The sequence below is a fragment of the Convolutriloba macropyga genome, chromosome 8 (genome assembly GCF_964194025.1).
Source record: "Convolutriloba macropyga chromosome 8, txConMacr16.3, whole genome shotgun sequence".
Classification (NCBI taxonomy): Eukaryota; Metazoa; Xenacoelomorpha; order Acoela; family Convolutidae; genus Convolutriloba; species Convolutriloba macropyga.
In genome coordinates this window covers 300851-316099 of record NC_134475.1, presented here as the reverse complement: position 1 = coordinate 316099, position 15249 = coordinate 300851, and the positions used below count along the sequence as shown (strand labels likewise).

The 15249-nt window shown below is 34.2% G+C and overlaps 1 protein-coding gene across 1 annotated transcript in view; it reads left to right on the top strand.

The window, feature by feature from the left end:
* LOC142344307 (uncharacterized) overlaps positions 1 to 15249 on the top strand; it is a 106958-nt gene that overhangs the window by 57152 nt on the left and 34557 nt on the right. The window contains exons 27-29 of the mRNA XM_075395895.1: positions 639 to 740; positions 10280 to 10361; positions 14569 to 14666. Of these exons, the coding sequence (XP_075252010.1) occupies positions 639 to 740; positions 10280 to 10361; positions 14569 to 14666 (282 nt within the window). The remainder of the gene's footprint in view (positions 1 to 638; positions 741 to 10279; positions 10362 to 14568; positions 14667 to 15249) is intronic.

The following is a 15249-nucleotide window of genomic DNA, read 5'->3' as shown; positions in this document are numbered from 1 at the left end:
TTTTGACCTTGCTAATAAATTTTTTTAAAAAAGCGGACATAGATTTTTGATGTAATTAATGTTCGTTGTTTTTTTTGTCTTGTTGTTCGTCTTGACTTGCCTTCCTAATAATGGCTGATCTCATCAATCTAATGCAACCTTTTTTACTCCACTGAGTCATCTGCTTTGGAGGTGATCTTTTTGTTCTTACATTATTTTTAAAAATTACTTGAAAAAATTGAAATACTATCGGTTGTTCATTTGGTAGACAGTCATGCCAAAAACTTGGATGAGCGGGGTCGGAACTTTATGTGCGAACGCACATTACCGAGCCTCCTTGTTCTTGTCTATTACTTCCTAATGAAATGGAGGATACACATTGCCAAGACATGCAAGATCTAAACACACGTTATAAAACTTGATGCATATTGTCAAGAACTTGGTCAAACTGGGTTATCATGGCCTCCCTCTTTAGCGTAATGACACCATAAGGGGGCTAGCTCTCTTAGCTTAGAGGAGAGGGGTATAATGGGAAGGATCCCATTCTCTTTGCATATCTTAATTTGCAACCTATGTTACGAATTGTTTGCAACCTCAGTTTTGGGTTGGCATGAATGGTAAAGATGTACTACATTTAAAATCATTCAGCTATGTTTTAGTCATCCCCTCCCCTTCCAGCCCACAAGTCAACTGGAGGTGCCCCTCCCCAATCTAACAGGGCGCCACCACCAACTGAACAGCCCAGGCCAGCTCCTCCAACTGTAAGTTGTGCACCACAATTAGTTCCCTATAAGCATGCACTCTAGATTTTATTAACTAACTTATCGTTAATTATTAACTATAAATAATAATAATTAATAATTGTGGTTTCTGCGTAATCGCAGTGGAACAGCATTAGGCCTACAGTAGCCTGTTTTCAGCTGCCCTTTTTCTTATTATTCCCCACATATCAGACTGATCTTTTCATGAGCAGCATTGCTCTTTTTTGGTGACTATAGCCACTTTTTTTGCGTCTGAAACTTTCAAGTGGTACCATCATTGCAGCCAACATTGGTCAGGCTATGGTCAACCAGAAGCTATGGTTAAGTAAGAGCTCATCCTCACACAGACAACTATCGAATGAAGGGGTTGTATATCTTGATATTAATGCAATTTGATCACTTGTTCTAAAATTTCTCACTCTTTTAGGTTGTCTGTTTTTCCGTCAGTAATGGGGGCTAAAAAGGGAAATACACCTTTATTATTTTCCCGCGACCCTTGCGGTTGCAGTTTTTGAACACACTGACTGCACGCTTGATGATAAATCTCTCACGAATTGTTTGACTGGCAAAGCATAGGCTTATTATTTAGTTTCAAAACACCATCAGAATGGTACAACTAATGTTCTCACTTCAATATAAGCACTTAGATTATTAAATTAGAATTAAAATTTTGATTTAATTCAAAAACTCATTTCCGTTTGTTTGGGTAATAATATTACCTCAAGTCTTATTGGTCTTTCTTTACTAGCATGGAAGAAAGAGGCAGAGCGAAAAACCCTGCAGAACCCTTCGTTGATTTGTTTGTGAGCTGATCAGGAACTTTTTCCGGGTTTATTTTTTATCAGGAAATGTTCTCTTTCTTCAGCTGTTAAACAAAGCTCTGCGGCTTTTACGTTGATATTGGTTTATGTGGATTGATATGATGTGGAATTAGCTGATGCAGTTGAAGATGCCATCATAATGCTGTAAAGTTAATAATTATATTGTAATATTTCACCTGGAGGAAAGGAGAAAGATTCCGGAGATTGTGAAAAAGGATATTAGTCCTTAATTAAGCCAGGAAGATTGTTAGTTTGCAATTGCATATGACCTTCCAACCCGCCGTATCGCACAATCAATGAAATCAATTTTTTGTCCTAAGTGCTTCCTTTCTTTCAAAGGCTAGAAACAAGGAGCTATATTCTGAACATTTTAAACACCTACGATTGATTGTTGAAAAAATAGTAGAAAAGTTATAAAAACATCAGTTGCCCATTAGGGGATTTAAAAATTCCAAACTATGCACTAACAAGGAGTCTCGGTAATGTGCTTACGCACGTAAGGTTCCGACCCCGCTCATCCACATTCTTGAGTGAAATGGCTACCAAATGATGAAGAGCTAGAAATCTTTCAAAAACATACATATCATTCCATAAACAACCAATGGAATACAATAATGCCACCCTAGAGGGCCGATGAACGTTGTTGATAATAGAACTACTAGAAAGGACAATAATAACTATCAAACAACAAACAATATTTAGAACCAAAACTCCATGTCCACAATAAATAAAATCATAACAAAATCAAACTCGTATCCGATAAAACCTGAAACAATTTAACCTATACTCCATTAGAAAAGATGTGAGAACTGTCCTCAATGCGACTGGTTAACAGGTCGACAGAAAAGAGCAAACAGGTGAAAAGTTTAAAAACGCGTTTCCATTTTTGAAAACACTTAATGTTACCGTTATTAATGTCATTAGATATCAACTGAAATCCCTAAAAGGTTAATTTATATCTCCATAGGAAGCAATTGCGACATGTCATTATCAGATGTTCAATGGTGCAAAATTTCAGAGCCAATGGAACTTACGATTATTGTTTGAATTAAAAAGAAAACAGAAATCCTATAAAATACAATTATAAAAGAATCTCAAATGTTTTATGAAATCTTGTAGTAACAAAGCCGAGAAACAAATGTTTGAAGCTAAAGCCGTTATAGAGATCAAAGTATAGTTCACTGGAAACGGGTTGTGACCTGTGTTTACAGAGACTGGGCTACAAATCGACCGAAAAACTAATTAAAAAATGACGAAGCTAAAAAAACCCAAATATGTTTTTAAAAACAAGTACTTTCAAAAATCATAACTGACTCAAAATTTAAACAAACAGCGATGGATTAAATTGCAATACCGCAGGAAGCCTAATGGGTCTGTTTATAATGAGATTAAGTCACGACCCCACAAAATAACAACAAATATATAATGAAGTCAAAACTTCAAGCAATTTTACAAGATCATACTGTTCAAGGCACTATAATTAAAAAATAATACCTGAAAGAACTTTAAATGGTCACTTTTTTTCATTTTAACATCAAATAGCCTTCCTTTTAAAGGGACTACGAGAAGATGACAACAAAATGAAACCCTAAAAATTTAACAGTATAGAACTCTCCAAAACTTTTTGTGAAATTAATGGTGGAAGCAATATAGTGAGCTTAAGTTACATGGTTACGAAAATGAAAGCAAAAAAGATACAGTTAAATTTTTTTCAATTTTAAAATCATTAAAACAAACAGCTGTAAACTCAAATCTTAAACTAGGCTAAGTTGTACGTCCTGGAGATGCAATTGAGACCTATCGTTTTCAGTCACATGGCGTACAACAACAAAAAAACGACAAACATGGGCAAAGCGAAAAAATCCATTTAAAGTTTGCGAGATAACTGTGTCTCAGCCCATAAAGCCTGAACTATATAACTAAAACATTTAACAGATCCAGATAGGTTTTTTTCTAACGCTGTTTATTTTCGCTACTATGCTTTCTTTCAATTGGACTGGTCAATAAAATGATAGTTTGACAAGGAAACAAAATAAACTCATAAAAAAGGCAATTAAGCTAAAAAAAACTGTAAAACGCGTAGTATAAAATAAAGAGACCATTAATTGATTATAAAACCATTACGAACATTAATTTATACACAGAAAATTAGTTTTTGATTGTTTTTACTGAGACTGCGCCCGATGTTGAGAGATATAAGATAAAATAGTGGCAAAGTTCAATAATTAACCGATATTTTCTTAAATCAATTATATGCAATGTCATAACAGACAATAGATAACAACTGAACGAATTGTCTAGATTCAATAATACCTCCTAAAAATTAACTTGATCTTCGAATGGGGACAATAAGTCATTTCACTACAAACAAGATAACAAATCAAAGCAAAATTCAAGAAGTACATAAAAAATTCTTTACGAAAACAACTCGTCAGAGCCACAAAAACCGTGAGCATATTCTGGAACCGTAATATAATCTTGTTGGTCCTCTTTTTTGTAAATAGTATCTGGCATTCATTGAGCCCTGATTTTAATTTCTTGTAAGTAAAAAAAAAGTTACATAGAAACCTTGACATAGCGGAAATCATTTGAAAAGACGCGCCCCAATTAAATTTTTTTTTAAAATATTTCTCGTAAGGATCCATGGCAAGATAAAGATCAGCCTAAATGTTACTGCGAGTCTAAAGTACTCTTTTGTTCAAATGGATGCGAAATAGAACAATTTTTCAACAAAATCTTTCAGCTTGTCAAAAACAAAATTGCACTTTGTATACTTATCGAGTTTTAATTCGCACAAAACTGGCAAAATAATGATTCCAGAAGACTCTGTAAGCCAGCGGGTGTAGAACTAGCTTGTTTGTTTGTCATTTTAAAATGAATATGGCTGCAGTTATAAGGTATCTACGTTCAGCGAATTTAAAATAAGTGGGTTAAAAAAGAAAATTTGGTCCCAAAAAAAGTCGAATTTCGAAAACTTTATCAAAAATTCTAGCCAAAAATCTCGGATCGAAGAATTCATCAACCCTACTCGATCTTTAGAGATAAAATTAATAACACTACTGTAAAAATTTGAACAAATTTTGGCAAAAATTGACGAAAATTAGTTCAAAAATACCGAAAATATGAATAAAAACAGCTGAATTACGTCAAATATTCACAAAACTTTAAGCCTCGATAACTCCCTATAAAAAGCGAAAATTGAAAAAATCTTTTCAATTCCATATTCTACGCTGGACGGGCTTTTTAATGATACCACTCACAAGTTTCTACGATGATTATATCGATCGGCCAAAATTGTCTGAACAAAAAAACCCATTTGAGTATATAGTTCCTGCCCCCCCCAATTGGGTCGGAGCAATTAGTGGTTTTCAAGAAAAAGTGAACAACAAAAACACGGGAGACAGAAGTCACCTCGCTCTAATTTAAGATGACAATGAAAAACTTCGTTCCTTAAAATTATTTGATTATTTGACTTTAAAAATGTGTGAACCGATCGTTCGAAACTGATAGCCCTAATAGAGTTTTATTAAAACTACAGGAGGATGCCAATAATAGCTCCGTAGGGCAATCACTATCGCTGCTATTATAAAATACTGGAATATTAAATAATTGGAAATCAAACTGGGTCACTTTTAAGCTTTCTGATTGTGAAAAAGCCCGGAAAGTGAACAATTTTGAATATGCCGATCCTCTTTTCAAAATTAAAAAACTGAAAATGGTTCTTCGACAGATTGACTGAGTTTTTCAAGGGCTTTTCAATTATAGCACTCTATCTATCCATTAAATAGGCTATTGGCAAAAATTTACTCAACAAAAAAGCCAGTGTAGCATAAAGTCCTTAAACCCCAGATAAATTTGGAGGTTCGAACCAAAATGTTTTGCGGAACCAGTTCATGACAAATCTTGAAAACCTAAAATCTGCTTATCCTTGAAGCTTATCTATAAATGCTAAAATTGCGAAACTTACTTTCTGAAGAGTTCACAACGCTATATGCGTCTTCTGTTGAACATAAATTTATTGGAGGGAAATTTAAACAATCTTTAATGAGGTTTAGATAAGTTCTTGAAGTTGTTATCGTTAGTTTTTCCAAAAGCCTTTATTTTAAATGTAATCTTTGCTGAATCTGATTTTTTTTGCAATTTGAACCCTTATAGAAGTATAATTAAGCGTATTCATTAGAAAATTGTTGAATTTGTTTTTTTTTCCATTTTTGTAATGGTCGAGTCTTATTAATTGCTCTCAAACCAAGTGTGTAGCAATTATATTAGTCTTGTTGTCTCTTCTATGCATTTTTTCGCTTGAGCAATGTTTCGTCTGATCCTTTTAACCTTTCGTCCCCAAAAACAATAACGGGTAAAGCCGCGAAGGCATTGAGTGGCTGAGCAGCTTTCTTTCAACCTTGAGAAAATATTTGCTGCATAGTAGATCTTATTTTTCTGACTGCAATTTTTAATTTGTGCTGTGTTGTTTGGGCTGCGTGCAGAGACAAACGGATTCCCCGCCTGTTCCTGCCCTGAGGAAAAAGTTGACTAATAGCAACGACACTAGCTAGAACTTTTCCATCAACAGATAAATGCTAATCATTACGGTGCAAAAGGGACACTTTAAAGCGTTTGTGACAACAGTGACAAAGCACCTATTGGCCTGAAATTAATTTCGTGAATTTATTAATTACTTAAGAACGACGATTTAGAGATCAAATTTTTTCAAGAGCTATCTTATTGTTAAAAGCAGCTAGCCTACGATTTGTTTTCTCAATCCTCAGTTATACGAGTGCCTTTCATGCAATTGTGTTCTTTGTTTTATGTCTAATTGACACGTTTTTAAGAGTAATCGTGGACAACAGTGACATATTCGAGTAAATTTAATAGATCAAATGTACCTTTTGCAGCGTAGAAATTTTCGCCTTTCTTTCTCAGCGACTACTGTTAAACTTACTACCCGTAATATGTACCATATATTGAAACTTGATACGAACCCTAGCAAGATCATAAAAACCAATTTTTTGATAACTTCTATAGACCTTTAATGGCCCATTTTAATGGTTAGTAAGTTTGGTCAATCTAAGTTTTCATTTTAGATAGATTGTAGAATAGACGATCGTGTTCAAACGCACAAACTTGATTTCTTAGAATTTTCTATCAAATATTGATCAATTTAGTCTGGATCATTTTTTTGTGCTGATAGTTGTACCATTCTGATGTTGAATTTGAAATGTGTCAATATTTCATTGGGCATTATTATTTCGGCTTTAGGCATTTAAATTTAACAATTTTGGAACCTGTTGTTTTATAGTCGTAAAGCATTCATACAATAGATTGATCATACGAGGGACATTTAATTTCATCATAATTTGACCTCAGTGGTGGGATTTAACATTCATTAGTGAAGATTTTTTTCAGAAGAAAATTAAAATGGAATCGGATTTTATTGAAATTCTGGAATTTAAATGTACTTTTATGCATTTTTTTGCCAAAATTTTGTTTTTAATTGGAGACTTGGCAGAAACTGCTTTAACTAGCATTTTTGTCCGTTTAAGTACCTGTGTTTTTAAATGCTAGTAAAACAAAGAGTGTAGGTAATTCATAGTTTACATATCAAGTTCCGACACGCTTAATTTATACCATAACATTGAAGACAGTGTAGATTTTTTTTCCAACAACCTCCCGTCTTTGGTACCTGGTAAATTTTTTTCAACTTTCTCAGCCATATGCAATTTAATCTAGATACGTTCCCTATCTGACGGCTGTTAACGGCTATATCTCGCAATCGCCGATCTGATCTAACCAAAATTTAACAGTTGTATTCTCTTTCTTATCGTCTCTTTATTTGCTATTTAACTTTAGAAAGCATTTACATCATTTTTTTAGAAAAAGTTTATGATGATGATTAACACCATTTTAAAACCGAATGAACGGCACTGAAGGTTTCCTACGTTCAGAAAAGTTGTTGCCGAAGTCCCTGAGCATAACAATTTTTTTCGTCTGAAACCGATGATAGTGAAGCCTAAGGCTGGGACAGCAACTAAAATACCAACCCAAATTGCCTATGAGCCAAGAAAAGTTGCAGTTGGCGTTGAAACTTAATAAAAAAATTGACCTTATTCTTTATTAATTGCTCTCAGACGAAGTTTGTAACAACTATATTAGTTCTGTGGTCTTTTTATGCGATTCGTTGCGTAACCGATTTTTGGTTTGACCTTTTGAGTTTTCCTCCTCGAAAACGGGATGAACAGGGAACGCCCGGAGTGCATTAAGTTATCTTAGAACCTTATGCCTTTCCATTTTCTAAGACTGCGATTCGCCAAAACAGTTTTGAGGAGACCACTAAATCAGAAGGGCGGTTCCTAATCGTAAAAGCCAAGAACCTCCAATACTCCCCCTGTCCAGCCTCCTCCCCCTAGCGAATTGGGTCGCTCTTTTCCAGCCTTTTCAACCCTACCCCCTTCCCCCATCGCTTGACTTCTCCCTCACTCTGCTCATCTCCCCTCATCCTTAAGTTCCAGCTGTATACTAACGAAGCCAATCGCTTGCCGGTCGTCTGAGGGCAATTCGTCCGATGTTAGTCGGCTATGTTCTACCTATGCTATTAGATACAATTTGTAAATTGATTGCCTTGAAAGTTTTGTCTCCGACAAAATTTGTGTGATTGTATCGATATAAACCCAATAAATATATCAAATAGTTTAACTTATTAAAGAAATGTTTTACCTATGTTGTTTTTGTTTGTGTAATCTGCTTTAAAACGAAAAACTTTAAAAATAACAGTCACACAGAAAATCCGTAATGGAAAATGTTATTTGATAAAACTTGAAAAACAATAGAAGCTCGGATTCAGTCAATTACAAACTTTTTTGCGAAGTAATTTTGCTCTTTTGTCTATCTTAAAGATTTTTTTTATAACGCTATAAGCCTAATTTGCACAAGCAACTTGATTATGAAAACATGCTATTAAAGGGAAAATATAGCTAATTCTTTTTTGCCAAAACTTGCCTGCAACCGTAATCAATGGCCGCTGGATTGTGGATTAAAAAAGTCGAAAACGAAGAGTTCTGGGATGATTACTCAACAAGGATAAATTTGTAATATGTATCTATTTTATGAGATGCAGTAACTGCAATTTTTTTTCTGGTCATTGATACTTAGCCAAGCAAGTCTATTTGTTTTATGAGGTCACTGATACAAGATTTTCAGGTTTTTTTTACATATTTGTGGTGCTATAGAGAAATATTGTTTAGTGCTGTTTTTTTTCTTTTAATGCGAAAAACATTATTTACTTATTCTTACGCCAAATAAGCGTAGGATTATGCTTATTAATTGAGAGACAAAACCTATGCTTTCTAATTTACCAAAAGCTTTGGTTTCCTTTTTTTAAATATGTTCCATTTAGAAAAATATCAAATGCTAAATCGATGATAAATTATTTTGGGCCAAAGAAAATATGTATATAAACGAATAATTTCGTTTTGAATTTCAGACAATGTTCAGTTTGTCTTCTGACCCGTTTCTGCGCAACTTAACCTCAAAACCCATCTCTGCGCTACTAAACTGGGACACTGAACCCAAAACTGAGATCAAAGCGCCTCATAAGAACACTGGAGCTATAAAGGCTCCCATTACTATTGAAGACATTTTCTCAAATGATTGCAACTCGCCTGAACTCATGCTGGAGTCTAGTCCACTTTTGGACAAAGTCTACAGACCAGACTCGAAGACAAAAGTAATTTTTGTGAGTCGGGTGTTTTGAAGTGCTTTGGTGTTTTTGAAAAACCCATTTTTGAATTTTGGCACTCATTCCCGCTGTCTTGTTTGTGAATTGTTAGATTTCATTAGATATTAATTTCTAAAGATAAATTTTTGAAAGATAGTATCAATGTAGATTTAGTATGCACAGCGCTGCGTTTATGAAGCAAGATATACTAAAGTGTGGTGTTTAATTGTTGCAATATCGACCAGCTGGGATCATGACCTCGTTTTCAAGTTCTATCGCATATTGAGTGGAGATTTTTTCCAAAACTGGTTTTTGATTTCATACAGGTTTTTATCGTCTGTTTTCCACGGCGAAGGTTTGACAATTCTGCATACCTGGTTTGCAATATCTGCTGTAACCGACGGGTAAATTAGGTATAGCAACGTTTGAGTTTTAAACTTTCATTCGGTCTGTTGAAAATTGAGTCTTATATGGTGAAAACAGTCTATGTTTGGCTGTTGATGTCTGCTTTTATTGTGTCAAGTTTTCGCCACTGAAATCATAATCATTTTTTATCCTAAAGAGCAAGGATTTGAATCAGAACTTGAGCTTCCTTTTGTAAAAGACTATCGTTTTCGATCACTTCCATTTTAAAACGCAAACTGAAGTCCCTAATAGTTTATCATAGATGTGGTGTGTGTGGCATAGTTATAGTATAGAATTTTACCATTTGAAATGATGCTACACCCTAGTGCTACTCTGACGTTTGTCTGACATGGTCTTGTAATAATGTGTGCAAATAATGGTAATCTTGTGAGATGTAGTAAGAAAGTGGCAAATAACTATTATCTTACAAGAATGCCGAGAGATGCTGAAGAGGTCTTGCAGGATTTTAACAAAGATCTTGCATGTTAACTGGCGCTGTCTGACTAGAGTATGGGTTCAGTTTGAGTGTGTGTCCAATTCCTCATTCATGAGAAATTTTATGACTGTTTGATTGGTTGATTGATGATGATGATTTTTTTCAGGAAGCAAGTGGATCCCCTGACATGCCTCCCTCCCACCCTGTCAGACTGACGAAAGCACCCAACAGAAACAACCCTGAAAGAGGTCAGTCACTGTCTGCACGCTTCGGAATTGCTAATTTTCGAGTTTATCCTTTTTTGCCCACCCTCTTATTTGTGGGCGTAAAAAGTATACGCGCTATAGTGTAGTAACGTGGTATGTAACAACTCACAGTCTGTCAGTTGTAAACTGCACTCGGGGAATGCGAATAGATCCCATTTGTATTGGTGCGAAATATATTGGAAGCATTGACCCAAGAGTAATTGTGAGTCAGTAGTTTGATTTTTTACGCAGTGGTATATTGGTAACTTTGATGAAGAAATGAGTAAAATACACTTGTCGAAGTGTACAGAGTTGACGAGTATGCGGCTATTTTTATAATAGCTGCCAGGCTGTAACCTGAGCGAAGCTATATTGCTGAGTTCCTCATTTTTTACGACTCGAACAGGAGTATTGGCTTTCTGTCGATCAATAGAATATGAATTGTTTTGGGGGTGCAGTCTTTTTCAAAGATCTGTTCATACACTTTCGTGGTTTTTGAACTCAAATTGGAGTAGTGATTTTGGTCATACCGGAACCTCATGTCGAGTGAATAAAGCCATTAATTTTGCGACTTTAAAATTTTCACTTCAATTTTAAGAGTAAGTGTAAAATTTTAAGTATAAGAAATTCGTGTGTGAACAAATTTTCGTCTTCTCGGTCCTGATGTTTTGTTCACGTGCTGCAATTTTATTCCTGTTTTTACTGTTTTTAGATCTGGTTGTTCCTTAATGCTTTCCGAATCAATTTTTCTTTCTTTAGTCATTTCATGGTCCAGTCGTTTGTTTAGTCAACGGAAGTTTTTATAATTAATGTTCACTACTTGTCCTGCTGTTTTGTGTTTTTCTCAGGTTATGTTTTAAAATATTTTTCTGCATGTGGAAAATTTATAGATTTAACAATTCCGCAATGAACAAATTTCTGCTGATTGATTGAAGTTTCTTTCATACGCCCAGTTGAATGACTGTTTGACTTTAAATAGTTTTTTTGAGTGTATAATGGGCCGATTTTAGAAGGTTAGCCCCTTTCTCCTTTTCGATTTAGTATTTTGAAACATTGTTTTTAATAGCGTGGATAATGCTAGAACTGTTTTAGAGTAAACACTTGATGATAGAGAGCTTATTATTGTTTTGGTTTTAAAAAATTGCGTTTTTCAACAATGTTTGGGCCTGAATTCCTAAGTTTTTTGTTTAATTTTTAATTTTCATCATTGATTAAGTGTTTCTGAACCAGTTTTGTCTGATAGAATGACATTTTGCCCTAGCCAATTCTGAAGTTTTTAATGTGATTGCTGATTTTAAGAAAGTGGCAGTCAAATTTGTGGCAGCTCATTGAACAATTTCCATTTTTATAAAAGGAATTTTTGCTTTTTGTTGGTTTTGGCAAAAATGTTTTTTTATTGACTACAATTGTTCAATTTTTCATTGGGCGTTGAAAAGAAATAAATTGGGCGTTGAAAATAAATAAAAGAAAGCTAGCCTTTTTTGAATTTGACTTTTGTTCTGTCATTTTCGCTCCGTTTTTCAAGGTTTTGGTCCCTTGTTTCCACTTCTTGACTTTCTTAGTAATTCTCAAACTGTTTTTTGGGCAAATCTGTTTTCTTTTTTAACAAATTGATGAGCTCGTAAAACGTTGTTTGCTCGTGCTAATAAGTTTAAAAACTTTTTCTAAAAGATTTGGAATTGCTGAAAAAGTTTTAGAATTTCTTGATGATTTGAAAAGGTATTGCATAAGCCCTCCGTTTATCAGATGCATTTTTTGTTTTTATTTTATTTTAATGTTTTGTTTGGCGTGGTAGACACTTGGCGTTAGTTTTTACAGGCAGTAGTAGGAATGTGTAGCGTTTGAGGAAAAAGCTAGGTTTTGATGTTCGGTTAATTCGTGTTTCAAAACTTTTCTTATCAAACTAATTTCAAGATATTAGTTTGATGTTTTTCGAAAGTTTTCGTTTGTTTCATCAACGATTTTTCCGGTAAAAAAAGTTAGTACTGGATAAAAAGTTTTTGCTAACACGAATAGGTAAACGTGTACTTGATTTGGAAATTTGTTGATATTTTTTTCTTTAAATCGGTTTTTGTTTTTTATTTCCGGTTTTGAATTACCATGCATGTGCAGTTCATTTTTCTCAGTTTCATTGCATATGACTCTAAACTGTACTAAAGGCCCCTAATAAAAAGCTTGCGCGGAGCAAATTTTTAAAACCTATATTAATTTATCCCTGAATGTTTTACATAGTATTTTAAGCTGCGTCGAATAATTTTTGGACCCATTTCTCTAACTGTTTCTATCTGTATTTTTCGGCAAGCAAGTCGGTTTTCTGTAGTCTACCGGTTCTGCTTCATTGAAGCAAATTTACGTTGTTCGTGGTTGGACATATATTGAATTCGTTTGGTAATCTTTCTTTTACAGTTGAAAACTAGTGCTGTACAGATTGATAATTAATCTGCGCGACGCAACTTAACAATTTAGGACCAATTTGAGACAGTTTAGAAATCTGAGTAACTATCTTTTTGTTTCCTTTTCAGGTTTGGGACATGACTATTTTTTGACTAAAAGAGGTTTTCTACACATTTCCTTTTTTCAAAGTTTTTTTTACCCTATGTTTTATTGTGCAACAATTAATAATTTTGGCTGTCAGGTTTTTTATGTAGGCCTAATTGTTTGGTTTAGTCATTTTCGGCCACTGGATGTATTTTGGGGAGAATTTGCGGTGGCTTACAATTTCTACCATTGAAAGTCTCATGAAGATTCAATCAATTCTTCAAGAGACTTTTACTTTTTTCTGTCGAAGAGCAAAATAAATTTTTTGCGCCAAACTTAAGCTTAGATACATTTTGATTGGTATTGTATAGTATATGCATTATAATTATTTGATTTTTCTATTTTTCCGTTGAAAAACGACTCTTGAAATGGTGGAAAATTTTTCGTTTTTCCTGTACGCTATACGCCTCACATTCCCTCTATAATTTCATTAAACTGCTTCAGTTTGTTAGAAAATGTTTTTCATTATTCTCCCCTTGCGTCTGTGCAGAAAATTATAGCTCGACGATCGCCTGTATATATTTTCCAATCAAAAAATTAATTCCAATCACAACATTTTGTGGATTTTTTTTGTCAAAAATAAAGGCCTCAAAACTACCCTTAGGCTAATTAATAACCTATATCCTCTACTGAAATGGTTATTATTTAGGCGTTCTCGTTTTTCTGAGTTCGTTTAACTTTTTAAAACTTTTTTTCCTAAGTTACCACTTTCATACTTCTGACTTAGTGCAATAAATTACAAACTACTTAGAAAGTACGTATAACTAGTATTAGTATTAATTTTATTGTTCTCTAACTGAGATGCTGAAACAACCATGTTGATCGGGTCTAATGAAACTGCGTACCCTATTAGAACAGTTTTGACAATGAAAAAACTAGGCTGTCAGTTTTTTCTTTTTTCTTTTCCGCGCGATTCAATCCGAATGTCGATCGATCCACAAGTCGATCAAGGCTAATTTTTGGCAATCTGTACACGGCAATCTGTTTTTAGAGAAAACTAAAATACTTTTGTTGTTTTAATTTCTATTTTTCTATTGCGGGTTGGAAGGTTACAGTCGTACATTATTGTGAATTTGTGAGCTTTTGCCTCACATATTTGAGCGTTGAATTGGAAGTTTTATTCAAAACCTAACTGACTACATACAGATCCTGCCTATTTATTGTGCTACATTTTCGCATTTAAAATGATCACTTTTTCCATTCACAAAAAGCACACTTTTTTTCTAGTCATTTCTTAATGTTTTTCTTCTGATCTTCGAATGCAACTTATTTCTTTGCTCTCTTTAAAACGAGATTTTTGTGCTGTTATTTTTGTCGCAATTGCCTTGGGTCTTTTGCATGGCAATTTCTGGATTTTAATTGCAGGATTTCGTTTCGAGGCTTCAAACTGTCGGCTGAAGGCGTCGATTTTGAATGAGACGAGGTTTGACTAAAAACAAAGGAAAATTACAAAGTTATACTTTTTTATACATGAGCTCTAGTGATCGACTACAGCCCTAGCGATCGACTACAGCCATTTCTGACAAACCCATGTCTGAATTTAATCTTTGAAAATATGCAGTGCTAAGATGTTGTTACTAATTACGCTGCCGCTCTATACTTTTGGTGTCTTTCTCGTTCGTCTGTCTTTAAAAAAGTGCGATTGAGCGTTAACTAATTATAATACTTTTAGATGCGAGTAGGGCGGAGGTTAACAGACAGCTGTCTGCAATGAGAAAACAATTGCTGAGTGAGCAGAGACGAATTGAGATGCAGATAGACAACAAACACGTTAGTGCACACGTTTTAGTCACCATAATTTTTTATAATGACTTCATATATCACTTCCGTCGTTTATGTCTTCAAGCTTAAAAAATTATGCGCTGTTGTGTATTACGATACAATGTAACAAGTGACACGCGAGAGACATGGAAATTTTATGCATACTAGCTGTAGGCCGACAGAGAAAGGATCCTTTGATATTTTTTGTGATTGCCATAACTATATTAGAAAAAGTTGCTCTGTGGCCTTGAATCACGGTTCCTAATAAATTGGGGAGAATTATTCGATAGAATCAGATATTATGACTTATTCAGATTGGGTCATTTTATACAAGATTTGCGGTTTTTGATATTTCATTTTACGCATCAAAATTTCTACTGCGATTTGAAAAACATTGGTGCTTGTTACATTTGTCCAAGTTTTTTTTTTGTTATCAATGATCTGTACTCTATTCTCGATATATCATCTTGCATGTAAATTAATCTAATTAACAGCTATAGCGTAACTCGAAGTGCTACCAGTTTCTATGTAATGTTTTTGCATTAATCAATTAAATTGGTTCGTCACCCATGCCACGTAAGATTGGATAACA